At 41.5% G+C, this 19,654-nt stretch overlaps 1 protein-coding gene across 1 annotated transcript in view; it reads left to right on the forward strand.

Moving 5' to 3' along the window:
- Positions 1–19,654, forward strand: part of ANKRD31 (ankyrin repeat domain 31) — a 123,640-nt gene that overhangs the window by 39,737 nt on the left and 64,249 nt on the right. The window contains exons 8-10 of the mRNA XM_014453789.2: positions 1,354–1,622; positions 7,006–7,115; positions 11,607–11,762. Of these exons, the coding sequence (XP_014309275.2) occupies positions 1,354–1,622; positions 7,006–7,115; positions 11,607–11,762 (535 nt within the window). The remainder of the gene's footprint in view (positions 1–1,353; positions 1,623–7,005; positions 7,116–11,606; positions 11,763–19,654) is intronic.

Here is a 19,654-nt window from a genome sequence, read left to right on the forward strand (position 1 = left end):
GATAGGACTAGAGGCCCAGTGCACAAATATCTGTGCACTTGGGGGGCGTCCCTCAGCCCGGCCTGTGCCCTCTCGCAGTCTGGGACCCCTCAGGGGATGTCCACTTGTTGTCTTAGGCCCGCTGCCCGGGGGATTGGGCCTAAGCTGGCAGTCAGACATCCCTCTGGCAGCCTGGGAGCCCTCAGGGGATGTCCACTTGCCAGCAGGGAGCAGGCCTAAGCTGCATTCAGACATCCTTAGTGCTGCTGAGGAGGCAGGAGAGGCTCCCGCCACCACCGCTGTGCTGGCAGCCATCAGCCTGGCTTGTGGCTTAGCAGAGCTCCCCCTGTGGGAGTGCACTGACCACCAGGGGGCAGCTCCTGCATTGAGTGTCTGCCCCCTGGTGTTCAGTGTGTGTCATAGTGGCCAGTCATTCTCAGTCGTTCTGCTGTTAGGGTCAATTTGCATATTACCCTTTTATTATATAGGATAGAGGCCTGGTGTACGGGTGGGGGCCGGCTGGTTTGCCTTGAAGGGTGTCCCGGATCAGGGTGGGGTTCCCGCTTGGGTGCCTGGCCAGCCTGGGTGAGGGGCTGATGGCTGTTTGCAGGCTGGCCAAGCCCCCCAGCGGGGACCCTCACCCCATGGGGGTGTGGCCAGCCTGGTGAGGGGCTGAGGGCTGTTTTCAGGCTTTCCACAGCCCCTTCAGGGTGGGGGTTCCTGTTGGGGTGCCTGGTCAGCCTGGGTGAGGAGCTGATGGCCGTTTTCAGGCTGGCCATGCCCCCCGGAGACCCAAGCTCCTAGCCTTTCCTTTTTTTATTTTTTATTTTTTTCCCTGAGATTTATTTATCTTCTATAATTGAAACTTTGTAGCCTTGATTGAGCGGCAGGTCCGGCTGAGCCCAGGTCCCAGCCCCTCCTTGAGCAGAGGCCACGGCCAGCTGGAAGCAGGTATCTGGGATTTATTTATCTTCTATAATTGAAACTTTGTAGCCTTGAGCGGAGCCAAGGGCCAGCCAGGGCAGGTGTGAAGCTTGGCTTCCTCCATCACCGGGGGCAGCCCAAGCCTCCTGCTCACTCCAGCTCCGTGGCTGCTGTCATCTTAGTTGGGTTAATTTGCCTACTCGCTCCTGATTGGCTTGTGGGCGTGGCTTGAGCATAGCAGAGGGATGGTTAATTTGCATGTTTCTCTTTTATTATGTAGGATTACATACATTTTCATTATATTCACATATGTCTGGGTTTTTATACTTTCAACTTGTAAGAGGCATTTTCATGTACTCAAAGGACAAGATAAAACTTATTTCTCCTAGTTTTAATATTTTTGTATCATTGTAATTATTTGAATATGTATTTATTTATATTTTATTACAGACTCTAGAAGATCCAAATCCATTTGTATTGCAGACATTGGTTGATCAAAATGTAATCTCTTGTGATCCACTAAATAATAAGAGAAATTCAAATCCAGTGGAAAATAGCTCTGACCAGGACCCTCCATCTGTGTTAAGGAGATCATCCAGAATTAAAGTAGGCAAATATACAAAGCACAAAGATGACATGTATAAGACACCAGAAAAGATTTTACCCACAATACTTGACTGTGAGAGTCAAGCAAAAAACTCTTCAGCTGAGACTTTCAGGTATGATATGAAATTATATTTTTCTACCAGGTATGCTATAGACCTTATAGATAAATCTATGCTTGGGACATTGAGTCAGTGTATAGTTACCCCAAGTAAAGAACTTTACTTTTTAGTATTGGTGAATTTTTATCTTGCAGTTGCTTTTTTTAAGCTAGAAAACTCTCTTACTTCTTTTTTAAAAATTTTGTTTTATTGCTTAAAGTATTACAAAGAGTATTACATATGTCTCTCTCTCATTTGTTCATTTGTTGCTTTCAAAATTGATATACAAAAATCTATTGCATTCCTATATACTAACAATAAAATTTGAGAAAAAGAAATAGAAAAAACAGTTCCAGTTGCAAGAAAATTAAAACAGCTATGAATAAAATTAACAAAAGCTGGAAGGACCTATACACTGAAAACTACAGGACATTATTAAATGAAATTAAAGAAGATACAAAGAAATGGACAGATATTCTATATGCGTGGATTAGAAGAATCAACATAGTTAAAATGGCCATATTACCCAAAGCAATATACAGATTAAATACAATCCCCATCAAAATCCCAATGGTATTTTTTATTTTTTATTAAATATTTATTGTTCAGATTATTACATTTGTTCCTCTTTTTTCCCCATAACTCCCCTCCACCCAGTTTCCACCCCACCCTCCTCCCTCACTCCCCACCCACTGTCCTTATCCATAGGTGCACGATTTTTGTCCAGTCTCTTCCCGCATCCCCCACACCCCTTTCCCCCCCAAGAATAGTCAGTCCACTCCCTTTCTGTGCCCCTGATTCTATTATAATCACCAGTTCATTCTGTTCATCAGATTATTCACTTGATTTTCAGATTCACTTGTTGATAGATGTGTATTTGTTGTTCAAAATTTGTATCTTTACCTTTTTCTTTTTCTTCCTCTTCTTAAAGGATACCTTTCAGCATTTCATATAATACTGGTTTGGTGGTGATGAACTCCTTTAGCTTTTTCTTATCTGTGAAGCTCTTTATCTGACCTTCAATTCTGAATGATAGCTTTGCTGGATAAAGTAATCTTGGTTGTAGGTTCTTGGCACTCATCACTTTGAATATTTCTTGCCACTCCCTTCTGGCCTGCAAAGTTTCTGTTGAGAAATCAGCTGACATTCGTATGGGTACTCCCTTATAGGTCACTGACTGTTTTTCTCTTGCTGCTTTTAAGATTCTCTCTTTGTCTTTTGCTCTTGGCATCTTAATTATGATGTGTCTTGGTGTGGTCCTCTTTGGATTCCTTTTGTTTGGGGTTCTCTGCGCTTCCTGGACTTGTAAGTCTATTTCTCTCATCAGGCAGGGGAAGTTTTCTTGTCATTATTTCTTCAAATAGGTTTTCAATATCTTGCTCTCTCTCATCTTCTGGCACCCCTATAATTCAGATGTTGGTACGCTTGAAGCTGTCCCAGAGGCTCCTTACACTATCTTTGTATTTTTGGATACTTTTTTCATTTTGCTTTTCCGGTTGGGTGTTTTTTGCTTCTTCGTATTTCAAATCATTGACTTGATTCTTGCAATCCTCTAGTCTGCTGTTGGGACTCTGTATAATATTCTTTATTTCAGTCAATGTATGCTTAATTTCTAGTTGGTCCTTTATCACAACAATGAGGGTCTCATTAGATTTCTTGTAGATCTCATTAAGTTTATTGGCAGTTTCTAGAAAATTATTGAAAAACGTTAAAAGTGTGGTTTTGAACTCTATATCCAGTAGTTTGCTTTCCTCCATTTCTGTCATTTGTGTCCTTTTTCTTTGTCTCCGCATTTTTTATGCTTCCCTGTGTTGATACAGTGGTTTTCTGTGCTAAGTGTCCTCTAGGGCCCAGTGGTTCAGCCTCCCCAATTACCTGAGGAGGACACTCTTGGTGCTCCCCCTTGTGGTCTTTGTGCACAGTCTTGTTGTAGTTAAGCCTTGATTGTTGTAGGTATCACTAATTGGCCTCCAGGCCAATTGGCTGTGAGAATCAGCTGTGTCTGCAGTGGGGGAACTTCTGTGCTGGAGACAGGGGCAAGACTTGCTTCAATGGGGCTTTGGTGCTCACTGAGTCTGCCCCCTGAGTGTGTCCTTTATGTTTCCACGGAGCTGCAAACTGGATGGTCCCACTCTGACCTCTGGGCTTCTTGGCTCCTGGATCTCTAGGGAGGTGCTAATCTAGCCTTTGCCTGAGGCTATCCAGCAAAAGCCTCCCTGCAGGGCTTGGGTGGGGCGGGTCCCAGGGGATCAACAGGGCTGGGCTAGCAGTTATGGCTGCTCTTAGTCCTGCCCTCAGAGGCTTTGCTTCTCAATGTCCCGGTAATCACTGCAAGCCCCTCGGAGAGAAAGCTGCCCTCGAGTTCCGACCGATGCCAGATAGTCCCGCTTCTCCTGTATGAGTCTGGGTCCCTAGAGACTCTCCTGGAACTGGAGCTCAGAGCCTGAGACTCCCTCCCGGTTGAAAACGACAACCGTGCCCTCAGCCGCCAGCCTACTCCGCGTGCACCTCCGCACCTTAGTATTTTACTTCCGCACTGCGCCTCCTCTGAGTCTCGGTATGCTTTTCTCTTTCCTTCTAGTTGTAGAATTTCCACTCAGCCAGCCTTCCAATGTTATTTTTTAAAGAAATAGAACTAAAAAAAAAATCACCATATTTGTATGGAACCACAAAAGACTCAAAATAGCCAAAGCAATTCTGAAAGAAAGAAAAAAAAGGATAAAGTGGGAGGTATCACACTCCCTAACTTCAAATTATACTACAATTAGTTTGAGACACTAATCAAAACAGCATGGTATTGGCAGAAAAACAGACACGTAGACCAATGGAACAGAATTGAGAGCCCAGAAATAAATGTGAACAAATAATTTTTTACAAAGAAGCCAAAAACAATGGAGAAAATGAAGCTTCTTCAATAAACAGTGCTGGGAAAATTGGAAACCACATACAAAAAAATGAAACTACACTACTATTTGTCACCATATACAAAGATCTATTTGTGTTATAACTAGAAGTCTAAACCTTGTGACCACCTTCACCCATTTTATCCACTGATCCTACAACCACCAATCTGTTCTCTGTATCTATGAGTTTGGGGTTTTTTTAGATTTCATATATAAGGAGATCATATGGTCTTTGTCTTTCTCTGTCTGACTTATTTCACTTAACAATACCCACAGGGTCCATCCATGTTGTAAAAAATGACATGTTTTGCCCTAGCTGGTTTGGCTCAGTGGATAAAGCATTGGTCTGCAGACTGAAGAGTTCCAGGTTCGATTCCAGTCAAGGGCACATGCCTGGTTTGTGGGAGACAGCCGATCAATCATTGATTCTCTCTCATCATTGATGTCTCTCTCTCTTTCTCTCTCTTTCTCTCTCTCTCTCTCCCCCTCTCTCTCCCTCTCTTCTTCTCTCCCTCTCTCCCTTCCTCTCTGAAATCAATTTTTAAAAAAAGGCAGGGTGTTTTTTTTTTCCTTTCTATGACTGAATGATATTCTGTTCTATATGTATACCACATTTTCTTTATCAAGTAATCCAACAATATAGATTGCTTTTCATGTCTTGGCTATTGTAAATAATGTTGCAATGAACATGAAGGTGCAGATACCTTTTCAAGATCGTGATTTTGTTTCCTTTGGATAAATACCTGGAAGCGGAATTGCTGGATCATGTGGTAGTTTCATTTTTAATTTTTTTTTAGGAAACTCCATTCTGTTTTCTGTAGTGGCTGCACCAATTTATATTCCTAACAACAGCGCACAACCATTCCCTTTTCTATTTGCTCACCAATACTTGCTATTTCTTGTCTTTTGATAATAGCTACTCCACAGGTATAAGGTGCTATCTCATTGTGGTTTTGATTTGCATTTCCTTGATGGTTAGTAATGTTGAGTACCTTTACATATAACTCAGGTACGTCCATTGGCCATTTGGATGTCTTTTTTTGAAAAAGGTCCTTTTAATTCCTCTCCCATTTAAAAAATATGTTTTTTTAATTGATTTTTCAAACAAGCAGCAGCCACCTCAGTACACCCCATACATCTTGCTAAGTGGTACCAGAGAGAGGAAGAAAGGGGGATAGAGAGATTGAAACATCAATGAGAAACATCATTGATCGGCTGCCTCCTACATCTCCCCTATTGGGGATTGAGCCCGCAACCTGGGCATGTGCCCTCACCGGGAATTGAACTGGTGACCTCTTGGTTCCTGGGTCAGTGCTCAACCGCTTAGCTGCACTGGCCAGGACCTCTCCCATTTTTAAATCATATTTTATTGGCTATTGAGTTGTATGTTTATATATTTTGGATTTTAACCCCCTTATCAGATATATGATTTGCAGATATTTTCTTCCATTCAGTAGGTTGCCTTTTCATTTTATTGATGGTTTCCTTTGCTCTGCAGAAGGTTTGTGTAGTTCCACTTGCTTGTGTTTGTTGCCTTTGCTTTTGGTGTTAATTTCAAAAATAATTGCCAAGACTAGTGTGAAAGTGCTTACCCCTATGTTTTTTCCTATGAGCTTTATGGTTTTAGGTCATACTCTCAAATCTTTAATCCATTTTGAGCTAATTTTTGGGTATGGTGTAGGACAGGGGTGGGCAAACTTTTTGACTCGAGGGCTACAATGGGTTCTTAAACTGGACCGGAGGGCCGGAACAAAAGCATGGATGGAGTGTTTGTGTGAACTAATATAAATTCAAAGTAAACATCATTACATAAAAGGGTACGGTCTTTTTTTTTTTTTAGTTTTATTCATTTCAAAGGGGCCGGATACGGCCCGCGGGCCGTAGTTTGCCCACGGCTGGTGTAGGATCATGATCCAGTTTTATTCTTTCGCATGTGGTGGTCCAGTTTTCCCAATACCATTTATTGAAGAGACTATCTTTTCTCCATTGCACATTCTTGGCTCCTTTATCATAAATTAATTGATGCATTATTAGGTTTATTTCCAGGCTTCCTATTATCTGCATGTCTGCTTTTATGCCAATATTTTGCAGCTTTTGATCAGTGCCATACCACATGGCAAGTTCTTTTTCTTGCAAAGAGCCTGCCTCTTTTTCCCTAGAAGGTAAATAGAGTGGATAGTCACATGTCAACTTGGAGAGTGAGGGGCAAGAGACTCAGAATACACTTGCAGGTGACTTCCCCTAAAGGAGAGAAGCACACAGGTGCCACAAAGAATAGGCTAGAAACTATAATGACTAGCATACCTGCCACAGATTTATCCGCTGTTTTCTCAGGAGCCATCTCCTTATTTAAAATTGCTGTGCTGCTTGGCAACAGCTCAGTAAAATACCTTTGAGTTTTAAAAATTTAGAATTTGATATAGGTTTCTGTGAATGGTTATAGAGGACATGAGAATAATTTAAAAAAATAATTTTTTTTAAATTTATTTTTCAAGAATGCAGGGTACTGCTTTAATGATTGAAGATAAAAGGAAGAATATGCATTCATCCAGACTGAAGAGTGAAGAACAAATCTGGAAAAATGGAAAAATTAAGAGACAGAAAGGTGAGGAATATTTTATTTCTTTAAGTAGTTACTTACAGAAACATAGAATTCTGGTACTAAAAAAGATTTAAAGATTATCTATCTCAACGTTTTCATTTTACTGATGAGTCAATTCAAGGAGGTAGGTTAAGGATTTTTCCCAGCTATGCACAACTCATCAGTAGCATAATTAGGACTTGATCCTGAACTTTTGGCTCATAGGCTGGTATTTTTTCTATACTTATTGGAGAGAATAGTTTTAGAACCCTTTTAAAACTTAGATGTCTGACTTATGTTAATTACATAGAAGGGATATATTGGCTATAGAGGTCATCCCTGAAAAGTGAGCTGTCCCAGCACCATAACAGACCCTTAGTGCAGGGTTCCAGAGCTGGGAAGAGAAGTCCCCATACTTCAGGCTGTAAAAACCATCAGGGGTTGTGCCTGAGTGACATGGAAGCTGCTGGAGTCCCAGGCAGTTCCTCTTAAAGGGCCCACTCATTAACTTATTTGGACTTACTCCCTCTGAGCTACCTCATTGGGGCAGCAGCTTGAAAAGAACCAGGGACATAAGGGAGTAACTAATTATCTGGCATCAGTGCAAAAGCTTCTGGAGAAGCTTTCTTCCAGACAAAAGTGCTGGCAGAGCCACTGTTCCTTTGCTGAGCCCTTCCCCAACAGAACCGACAGGCCGTGACATATCTGAGTCTCCATCAACTGGGTTCACACTTTTCATCCCATCCTGGTGATTCCCTGAGATCCTACCCTACCCAACTTGGGGGCTCATTCAAGCCGTTTCCAGTGGCTTTTCCATACAACTCTCCTCTCTACAGACTTTCCTAAAATCTTTCAAACAAGCAGCAGCCACCTCAGTACACCCCATACATCTTGCTAAGTGGTACCAGACCTGGCACTAGTAGCAGCCTGCCTTAGTTCAGAGCTTGGCCTCTCCTGAGTACCTCCAAACCCAAAACAAGTAGCAGCCTTCTGCAGATCACTCTGTAGCTTATGCCAGGTGGCCCCATGAAGGTACTGGCACCTCCTGGGAGGCCCCAGAGTCAGTGCACCCATTGGACAGCTTCAAACCATGCCAGATTACAATGCTACCACCTCCATTAGTGACACACTCAAGGGGCAGACTCAGTGAGCACCAAAGCCCCACTGAAGCAAGTCCTGCTCTGTAGGGTCAACTTCTGCACAGCAGCTCTTCTGCTGTAGTCACAGCTGGTCCTCACAGCCAATTGGCCTAGGGGTCAATTCCTCTCGGTGATGCCAACAGCAGTCAAGGCTCAACTACAACAGCACAGTGCACACAGCCCACACAGGGATGCACCTAAAGTGCCCAGCTCAGGTGACTGAGGGGATGAGCCATTGGACCCTCAGGACACCTAACACAAAGCCACTCTATTAAGACCGAGAGACATACCAACTCTACCTAATACATAGAAATAAACACAGAGAAGCAGCAAAATGTGTAGAAAAAGAAACATGTTGCAGTGAAAGAATGGGAGAAATCTCTAGAAAAAGAACTAAATGAAATGGAAGCAAGCAAACTACCAGATACGGAGTTTAAAACAATGGTTATAAGGATGCTCAAGGAACTTAGGAAGAAATTCAAGTAACTTAGTGAAACTTAAAACACCATGACAAAGGACATTGGAATCATAGAAAAGAACCAGTCAGAAATGAAGGATACACTAACTGAAATGAAGAATCAACAGTAGAATAGATGATGCCTAGAATCAAATCAATGATTTGGAATATGAGGAAGCCAAAAATGCCCAATCAGAACAACAAAAAGAAAAAAAGAATCCAAAAATAAGAAGATAGTGTAATTCCAACACCCATTTTTGATAAAAACTCTCAGCAAGGTGGGAATAGAAGGATCATACCTCAACATAATAAAAGCCATATATGACAAACCCACAGCCAACATCATACTCAATGGACAAAAACTAACACTTTTCCCCTAAGAACAGGAACAAGACAGGGATGCCCACTCTCACCACTCCTGTTCGATATAGTACTGGAAGTATTAGCCATTGCAATTAGACAAGAAGAAGAAATAAAAGGCATCCAAATTGGAAAAGAAGAAGTAAAACTGTCCTTATTTGCAGATGACATGATATTATAGATAAAAAACCCTAAAGACTCCGTCAAAAAACTATTAGACTTAATAAAAGAATTTGGCAATGTAGCAGGATACAAAATTAACGCCAAGAAATCTATGGCATTTCTATACACCAATAGTGAACTTACAGAAAGAGAGACTAAAAAAAAATCCCATTTACCATCACACCAAAAAAATTAAGCTACCTAGGAATAAACTTAACTAAGGAGGTAAAAGACCTCTACTCAGAAAACTACAGGACGTTGAAAAAAGAGATAGAGGAAGACATAAACAGATGGAAGAACATACCATGTTCTTGGATTGGTAGAATCAACATCATTAAAATGTCCATAGTACCCAAAGCAATCTATAAATTCAACATACTTCCCATTAAAATACCAACGGCATATTTCACAGACCTAGAACGAACTCTCCAAAAATTCATCTGGAATAAAAAAAGACCTTGAATAGCTGCAGCGATCCTGAGAAAGAACAAAGTAGGTGGGATCTCAATACCAGATATCAAGCTGTATTACAAAGCCACTGTTCTCAAAACTGCCTGGTATTGGCACAAGAACAGACATATAGATCAATGGAATAGAATAGAGAGCCCAGAAATCGGCCCGAACCAATATGCTCAATTAATATTTGACAAAGGAGGCAAGAACATACAATGGACTCAAGATAGTCTCTTCAATAAATGGTGTTGGGAAAATTGGACAGATACATGCAAGAAAATGAAACTAGACCACCAACTTACACCATACACAAGAATAAACTCAAAATGGATAAAGGACTTAAATGTACGACGGGAAACCATAAAAATTCTAGAAGAATCCAAAGGCAACAAAATCTCAGACATATGCCGAAGCAATTTCTTCACTGATACAGCTCCTAGGGCACTTGAAACTAAAGAGAAAATGAACAAATGGGACTTCATCAAAATAAAAACTTCTGCACAGCAAAAGAAACCATCAACAAAACAACAAGAAAGCCCACTGCGTGGGAAAACATATTTGCCAATGTCATATCTGATAAGGGCCTAATCTCCAAAATTTATAGGGAACTCATACAACTTAACAAAAGGAAGATAAACAATCCAATCAAAATATGGGCAAAGGATCTAAATAGACACCTTTCAAAAGAGGACATTCAGAAAGCCAAGAGACATATGAAAACATGCTCAAAGTCACTAATTATAAGAGAGATGCAAATCAAAACAACAATGAGGTATCATCTCACACCTGTCAGAATGGCAATCATCAACAAATCCACAAACGACAAGTGCTGGAGAGGATGTGGAGAAAAAGGAACACTCGTGCACTGCTGGTGGGAATGCAGACTGGTGCAGCCACTGTGGAAGACAGTATGGAGTTTCCTCAAAAAACTAAAAATGGAACTCCCATTTGACCCTGTGATCTCACTTCTAGGAATATATCCCAAGAAACCAGAAACACCAATGAGAAAGGATATATGCACCCATATGTTCATAGCAGCACAATTCACCATAGCTAAGATCTGGAAACAGCCTAAGTGCCCATCAGTAGATGAATGGATTAGAAAACCGTGGTACATCTACACGATGGAATACTACGCTGTTGTAAAAAAGAAGGAACTCTTACTATTTGCAACGGCATGGATGGAACTGGAGAGCATTATACTAAGTGAAATAAGCCAGTCAATGAAGGAAAAACACCACATGATCTCACTCACTCATGGATAAGAAAGACCATTATAAACTTATGAACAAAAATAGATACAGAGGCAGAGCTGCCTCGAACAGACTGTCAAACTGCAGCAGGAAAGCCAGGTAGGGTTGAGGGGTGGGAGGGGAGGGTGGTAAGAGATCAACCGAAGGACTTGTATGCATGCATATAAGCATAACCAATGGATATAAGACACTGGTGGGTAGGGGAGGCCGGGGAAATGTTAAGGGCGGGGGAAAAAAGGAGACATATGTAATACCCTTTGTAATACTTTAAGCAATAAAACAATTTAAAAAAAAAGAGGATAGTGTAAGGAGCCTCAGATACAACTTCAAGTGTACCAACATGCACGTCATGGTGGTGCCAGGAGAAGAGAGGGAGCAAAAAATTAAAAACTTATTCTCAACAATAAAGGTTTAAAAAGAAAAGAAAACCTGTTAATCTTCTCATATATGCACCTTTCATGGGTTTCAATCAACATAAACTGCTCAGATGATTTATAACTTCAAATTAATGTTTGTCTCCTTCATCTTATTTCATGTAGATGTTATAGTTGGGTTAACCGATTAAATACTCTTTCATAGTACAGTGTACATCTATTCCAATGACTGGATTCACTGTGTCATCTGTATTCCTCCTGATTTTCAAATAAGGATTACTATTTTTTGTTTTCTTTTGTTCCTTCCCTCTTTTTAGAAAAAATGAAGATGAATAACATACCTCTTTCTCTCATTAACCGGAGAAACATTTTTGGAGAGAATTTACTGTATAAGGCTGCTCTTCTCAATGACTTTCATCTTGTTCATCAGTGTATTGAAAAAGGAGGAAATGTTAATCAACCAAGTTATGCTGGTAAGTTGGGGTTACCACCCATAGTTATTTTGAAAGTGGTTTGTAGTTTTAGATTAGTTACTACCATGAAAGTATGGTAAAGTGAGCCTAAGGCAAGTCTCAAACAAAAAGCTTCCAGGTAATTTTCCTGCACAGGTACTGTTCAACATCATCTCCCAGGGAAGTGGGAAGTGGGAAGTGGAGGGAGCAAGAGAAGAGCATTATATTTCATCTTCAGTTATTATGCCTGCCTGGGGCCCACCGGGTAGGCTGTGCAGTGGCATTACAGAGAAAGATGGATCCTGAGGCTGGCTTGCTGCCTTTGCCTGGGCATTGTTCCTGTGCACCTCATCTCTGAGTGGAAAATGAGGTCAAAAGCTGAAAGAAGCTAATGGTACACTGAACTTGGGAGAGGCTGATGATAAAATGAAAGATGTACAGAAGTAGCAGTGGCCAGGGAAATGGGTCAAAAACTAAATATTAGAACAAAATATTCTAGCACCCCTGTATACAATGGTTTTTGGAGCTCTGTGTCAGAAACCAGAAGATAGAGACCAATATTTCATATTATTTCAAATTTACCCATCTAACAATCTCTTCGTTCATCAATCAATCCATCTTTATGTTGATATATTTCAAAGAAAGTTATAGATAGTATATTTTACCACTAAAGACCTCAGCATAAATGTCATTAATTACAGTTCAGTAGTTTTTTTCTTTGAGATAAAGTTTTATACAGTGAAATGTCAAATCTTACATATACCATTTGATGAATTTTGACATAGACATTCACCTGTGTAACCCAAACCTCTAAGAGAGAGAATATTACCATCATCCTATGCTGGAGGCCGGTTTATCCTTGCTGCTTGACACAGTTGCTGCAGGGAAGAAACATCTGCACAGCATATGTTTCAAGGGACCTGGCGTATATGGCATACTGTTCTTAATATGTTTGCTCCCCTTCTTAGTGCTATGTGTTTTAACCAAGGTCACCTCTCCAAGAAAGGTTGTTTCCCCAGGTGGGGATTTTCCCCTGGAGTTAGGGATTAACAGGACTAAGGAAGGGAATAAAACCGCTTAACTAAGTGCCAGGCAGGTAATTAATCACTTTAACTATGAACAATCACGCTTAAGCTACATAATCTTTACTTAGGATAATCTCCTTCAGTTACTTCCTTGTAGCTTAACAGAACAGTAGAGTAGTGACCTTGGAATGGAGATAAGAAACGCCCTAACCTTTGGAATAAAATGGATAGGATTAAAATCAACTGGTATAAATACAGATGTAACAGGAGAATAAAGACAGAACTAGGCTGGAGAACCTGGCTGGAGAACCTGGCTAGAGAACCTGACTAGGATGCTGATCAACTGAACGCTGTCTCCATGTCATTCCTTTTTGGCCGACTCCGTCCACACCTTTGGGAACCCCTGGACCTGCTGGGGCTGGACCCCAACAATCCTAGAAAGTTCCCTCATGCCTTTTCCCAGTTATTCCCCACCCCCAGTCTCTGGAAGCCACTACTGTTCTGATATTTTTCACCATAAGTTAATTTTGCCTCTTTAATATTTAATAATAAGCATAATGTTAGCTGTAGGTTTTTGTAGCTGATCCTTATCATATTGAGGAATCTATTCCCAATTTGTTGAGAGTTTTATGAGGAATAGATGTTTGGTCATGCTATAGTATTCTTTTTATATATTGCTGGCTTCTATTTGCTAATACTGTGTTAAGGATTTTTTTGTATCGATGTTGATTATCTATACTAATAAAAGGGTAATATGCTAATTAGACCAGATGTCTTCCAGATGACCTCCTGGACGTCCTTCCTGACAAAGCTGGGCCCAGGTGAAGCCGGTCCTGGGCGCAGCCGCCCCCAGTCTCAGGCGCCTGCAGCTGGCCCGGGTGAAGTCAACCCAGGTCCCAGGTCTATGTGGCTGGCCAGAGGGAGGGAAGCCCGGGTCCTGAGTGCGGGGCCTGAGACTGAGGCGGTTAGGTGTAATCAGGCTGGCAGGGGAGCAGTTACAGGCTATCAGGATGGCAAAGGAGCAGTTGGGGGCAATCAGGCCAGAAGGGGGAGGTTGTTAGGGGCGATCAGGCAGGCAGGGGAGCAGTTAGGGGCGATCAGGCAGCCAGGCAGGCAAGTAGTTAGGAGCCAGCAGTCCCGGATTGTGAGAGGGATCAGGCCTAAACCAGCAGTCGGACATCACCCAAGGTGTTCCGGATTGGAGAGGGTGCAGGCCAGGCTGAGGGGCCCCTGCTCACCTCCAGTGCATGAATTTCATGCACTGGGCCTCTAGTTGGTCTATCATTTTCTTTTTTTTAAATATGCTTTTATTGATTTTTAGAGAAAGAGGAAGGGAAAGAGAGAGATAGAAACATTGATAAGAGAGCAACATCACATTGATCGGCTGCCTCCTGCAAACCCCCTACTGGGGATCGAACTGCAACCCAGTATCCTGACCTGGAATCAAATCAGCGACCTTTTGGTGCATGGGATGATGCTCAATCCACTGAACCACGTGGGCTGTGCTTTAATTTCTTGTAATGTCTTTGGTTTTGGTATCATAAAATCAGTTAAGTAGTATTCTCTCTTCTCCTATTTTCTGAAAGAGATTGCATAAGATTGAGGTTTTTTTCTTCCTTAAATGTTTGACAGAACGTAAGAGTAAAACTGTCTGGGTCTGTAGTTTCCTTTGTGGGAAGATTCTAATAATAAATTAAAATTATTTATTAGGTGTGGGCTATTCAGATTTTTTGTTTCAGTTTTTGTCTAAGTTATAGAATTTATTGGCATAAAGTTATTTATAATATTCCCCTGTAATACTTGTAATATGTGAAGATCTTTAGGAATATTTTATCTTTCATTCCTTATACGTTCATTTTATCTTTCATTTCTTTCCTTTTTCCCTCCCTTTTTCTTTCCTCCCTTCCTTTTACTCTTTTTCTTCCATCCTTCCTAAGCTAGAGGATAATCAATTTTATTAATTTTTTTCAAAGAACTAACTGCTGGTTTTAAAATTTTTCTCTATTATCTGTTTTGTATTTTATTTCTACTTTTCTTCTGATTTCTACTTACTTTTTGTTTTCTTTGTTCTTTCTCTAGCCCCCCCCCCCCCCCCGGTTCTTAAGGGTGAAAAATAGTCTTTCTCAAGCCCCGCCCCCCCCCCCCCCCCCCCAGTTTCTTAAGGTTGAAAATTAGGTCACAAATTTTTGTACCTTCTTCTGTACTATAAGCATTTAAAACTTTAAGTTTCCCTCTAAATACTGTTTTTACTGTATCTAACAGACTTTAATATATTGCATTTTCATTATCATTCAGTTTGAAATACTTTTCATTTCTTGTATGTTTACTTGTTTGAATCCAGGATTATATTAGAAGTGTAATTTTTAAATATTTGAGGATTTTTCAGATCTCTTTCGTTATTGATTTCTAATTTAATTTCATTGTGGTCAAAGGATACACTTCCTATGAATTTTATCCTTTTACACTTATTGAGAATTGGGTTATGGTCTAGTGTATGGTCTTGGTAAAGAACCCTTGTGCACTTGAATGTTTGTTCTTCAGTTGTATGTAATGATCTATCAATGTCAATTAGATGAAGGTGGTTGGTGATGTTCAGAACATCTTTCTCTTTACTAATTTTTTTTTGGTCTAGTTGATCTATCATTTACTGAGAAGGGTATTGAAATCTTCACAACTATGATTGTGGAACTGTCTGTTTTTCCCTTTAATTCTGTCAAATTTTGCTTCTTATATTTTGAAGCTCTGTTATTAGATGCATACATAGTTATAATGCTCATATATTATGATAAATTGGCTTTTTTAAAATATATTTTTTATTGATTTCAGAGAGGAAGGGAGAGGTAGAGAGAGATAGAAACATCAGTGATGAGAGAGAATAATTGATTGGCTGCCTCTTGCACGTCCCCCACTGGAGATTGAGCCTGCAACCAGGGCAAGTGCCCTTGACCAGAATTGAACCCAGGACCCTGCAGTTCGCAGGTTGTCGCTCTATCCACTGAGCAAAACCAGCTAGGGCTAAATTAGCTTTTTAATCTTTATGAAATATCTCCCTTTATCTCTGATAATACACTTTTTTTTTTTTTTAAAGCAGGAAATGTTTCTTTCTTTCTTTTTAAATATATTTTATTGATTTTTTACAGAGAGGAAGGGAGAGGGATAGAGAGTTAGAAACATCGATGAGAGAGAAACATTGATCAGCCGCCTCCTGCACACTCCCCACTGGGGATGTGCCCGCAACCAAGGTACATGCCCTTGACCGGAATCGAACCTGGGACCCTTGAGTCCGCAGGCCTATGCTCTATCCACTGAGCCAAACCGGCCAGGGCAATACACTTTGTCTTGAAGTCTACTTTGTATGTTAATATAGACATTGTAGCCTTCTATGTTTCTTGTCTATTTGCAATGTCATTTTTTATCCTTTTATTTTTGGCCTGTTTATGTCTTTATTTTTAATTTTTATTTTTTTTTGTTAATCCTCATCCGAGAACATTTTTCTATTGATTTTTAGAGAGAGTGAAGGGGGAGACAGAGAAAGAGAAACATAGATGTGAGAGACACATCGTTTGGTTGCCTCCCCCATGAGCTCTGACCAGGGCTGGGGATTAAACCTGCAATCGAGGTATGTGCCCTTGACTGTAATTCTGACAGTGCATATTTAGCAAGGGTTACAGAGTTGTAGAACCATTCCATGACAAGCACATGAGATTTATTTTCCATTGCACATGAGGTCAGGAGACGAACGACTGTGTTTCCTACTGCGCCCAAGTCTTTTATAGGCATTGGTGCAGCACCAGTGTAGATTTCTGCATTCAAAATGTAGCCAGTCTCACCTTCACAGAGAAGGAAAGACTTGATGCCCCACTTTGTGGGCTTATCCTTGATATACTGCTTGATGGCCAAGCGGTTTTTTGTCGGGATCATCCCCTCATCTAGGCTCAAATGTTGCTTTGGCAGATACAAGTGGAGAAACTTGGGGAGCAGACTTTCCAAGAAAGGCCTAACTTTATATATTCTATCTGTCTTATCGATATCTGTGTCTTCCTCATCAGTTATGTGTAAAAAACTCCAAAGGGCCAAGAATCTGTCTCGAGTCATAACATTTCAAAATCCGGGAGTAAACCCAACAAAGTCAGAGCCCTCATTTGTCCAATAATCCCAATAGCTGGGCTTTATACATAAGTATTCCATAGAGATCCTCAGTCTAAGAAAAGCCTTCATTTCTTCCACTGTGGCATCCTTGAAATTTTTGGCATTGTAGGAGTTGGGCTTTGCTATATGCAATTGGTGGGCCCGGAGGTTGGTTTTCTCTGTCAAATTTTGCCAGAAAGTATCATCCAAAAACAAGGATAAAAAGTCAATTGGTTCACTCTCCTCTGTGATAGATCCAGGAATGTTCACTGGGCCTTTTCCATCCTCAGTGAAATTCAGATCTGTATTTGGTGATACAGAATTCCTTGTCCAACCTTCATCACCACCTAGATCTCCCCCATCAGCTGTTTGAGGGACACGCCCCCCTTCTCTTACTATCGATCTAGCTCTAGATCTATAAGGTTCAAGATTCTCCTCATCACTCAAGCTCTCATTGTCTGTGTCACTTGAACTGGAAACGTATTCTTGATGAAATTCTGACTCCTCAGAGTCTGAATCAACCAAAGTATTGATCACCTGTTGGACTGTGATAAGCCTAGACCTACTTCGCTTTCCTGTTGAAGTGCTTGGTTCATCAGCCGCTCGTTTCATTGTGAATTTTCATAATTTTTTCACGTCAAACCACACAAAGTCAATTCAAACACATGGGGGCAGACATTTGTAATGGCTAACCATGAGGTTTGACCACGATTGGTTGGTTATTTTTAGTTTGTGATGCATTTTTTTCATGTACTAGGCAAAGTACCGAAAATTAGGTACAGCGGTATAGTGGCAGATTCGGAAATTACCAAAAAATCGGTACAGCGGTCTGGTAGGGTTAAATCAATAAAAATATATTAAAAAAATAAAATGTATTTCGTGTAGACAGTATACACTTTTGCTATTTTATGTTAGTTAATTTTCACTTAATATAAGTAGTCAGATTTAGGTTACCATTTTGCTAATTGTCCCTTGTGAGCTTCATTTGTTTTTTTGTTTCCTTTTCTGCATTATTTTGTAGTGGATTACAATATGCATCTTTAATATTCCACAGTCTTTTTAGAGGTAATATTGTAATACTTCATATAAAATATATGAAATATATGAACATTGAACATACTTCCCCTATCCTTTGTGTGATAACTGTCACATCCTATCTAATAATAGACATTGACCGTACCTTTGCTATGCCTCCCATTGGCTAATCAGCAGGATATGCAAATTAACTGCCAACAAAGATGGCGGTTAATTTGCATACGTAGGCTCCCAGTGGCTATCGGCTATCAGAGCCTACAATCAGAGCTGAGAGGTCCCCTGCCCAGGCCTGACGCCTCGGTCAGAAGTGTAAGGCCTGGGCATGGGCAGAGCCACGATGGTGGGGAGCAGGGGGAGAGCCAGCGATAGTGGGGAGCAGGAGCGGAGCCCGCAATTGCGGGAGCTGGGGGTCCCCTGCCCAGGCCTAACGCAATTGGTGTGAACTACAGAGGAAACACCTTTTCTGACTGCTCATTGGCTTAGCTACCTGTATGCCACTGGTAATATTCTTAGTAACTTGGGTAATAAGAATCCAAATAGGTGATCTAGGGTTTTTTACCACACTCCTGGAGAAAAAAAGGAAGGTCTGCTGCTGGAGGGTTAAGAAATGTCATATCCTGTCCTAGCTGGTTTTGCTCAGTGGATAATGCCTCGGCCTGCCCACTGCTGGGTTTGGGTTCAATTCTGACTAAGGGCATGTACCTAGGTTGCAGGCTCCTCCCTGGCCTGGGCCCAGGTCAGGGCTCATGCAGGAGGCAACCAATCAAAGTGTTCCTCTCATTTAGATGTTTCTCTCTGTCTTTCCCTTTCTCTTCCACATTCTCAAAAAATCAATGGAAACATATCCTCAGGTGAGGATTAAAAAAAAAAAAAGAAAGAAATGTCATATCCTATGAAAGACACATCTTGAAAATGCCTAAAGAAAGTTGTCATTTTTTCATGGTAAAGGGACTGGAGTCCGTGTTGATGAAAACACCTTGGTGGCTGCGGTGACTGGCAGTGGCTACAACAGCGAGGTGATGGGACTGATGCCTTCCCCTGATCAGCCCGGTCGCCTCCCACAAAGGGAGGCCAGACTGTGGCTTAGGTCCTATCCCCAAGGGGAGCAGGGAGCAGGGAGTAGGACATCCCCTGAGGGCTCCCAGTATGTGATAGGGGGCAAGCTGGGCTGAGGGACCCCTCCCCTCGAGTGCACAAATGTTTGTGCACCGGGCCTCTAGTCTATAGATATAAAAGGCTAATATGCTAAGTGTCTGATTGTCCGACTGGTCGCTATGATGTGCACTGACCACCAGGGAGCAGACTCTCAATGCAGGAGTTACCATGACACGCACTGGCCATTTACAAAGAAATGGCACCACAGACCTGGCACCCACAAAGCAACACTCGGCTTCCCCAAAGTGGAACACAGGCCCTGCCACCACCCCAGAGCGACAGCCCATGAAATCACAGCTGATGCTGCTGAGACCCCATGGTGCAAAATGCAGCCCACAACCCAGCCCAGCTTGGAAACGGTGGCTGTTGGCACCGGGTAATGACCTACGTAGCAATGCCTGGCTTCCTCTCCCTAGCATCTAGCCTCCTTGGAGTTTCTTTAGCCCAGGAACACGACTTGCTTTATAGCCAGGTGGAAATATTTCACACTTTAACCAAATGTCTATGAAGTGTTTTCCCGTGCCTCATCTCATTTGATCCTCACAGAAGTCCTGGAGTAGGTAGATAGGA

The sequence above is a fragment of the Myotis lucifugus genome, unplaced genomic scaffold, assembly GCF_000147115.1.
Source record: "Myotis lucifugus unplaced genomic scaffold, Myoluc2.0 scaffold_0, whole genome shotgun sequence".
Classification (NCBI taxonomy): Eukaryota; Metazoa; Chordata; class Mammalia; order Chiroptera; family Vespertilionidae; genus Myotis; species Myotis lucifugus.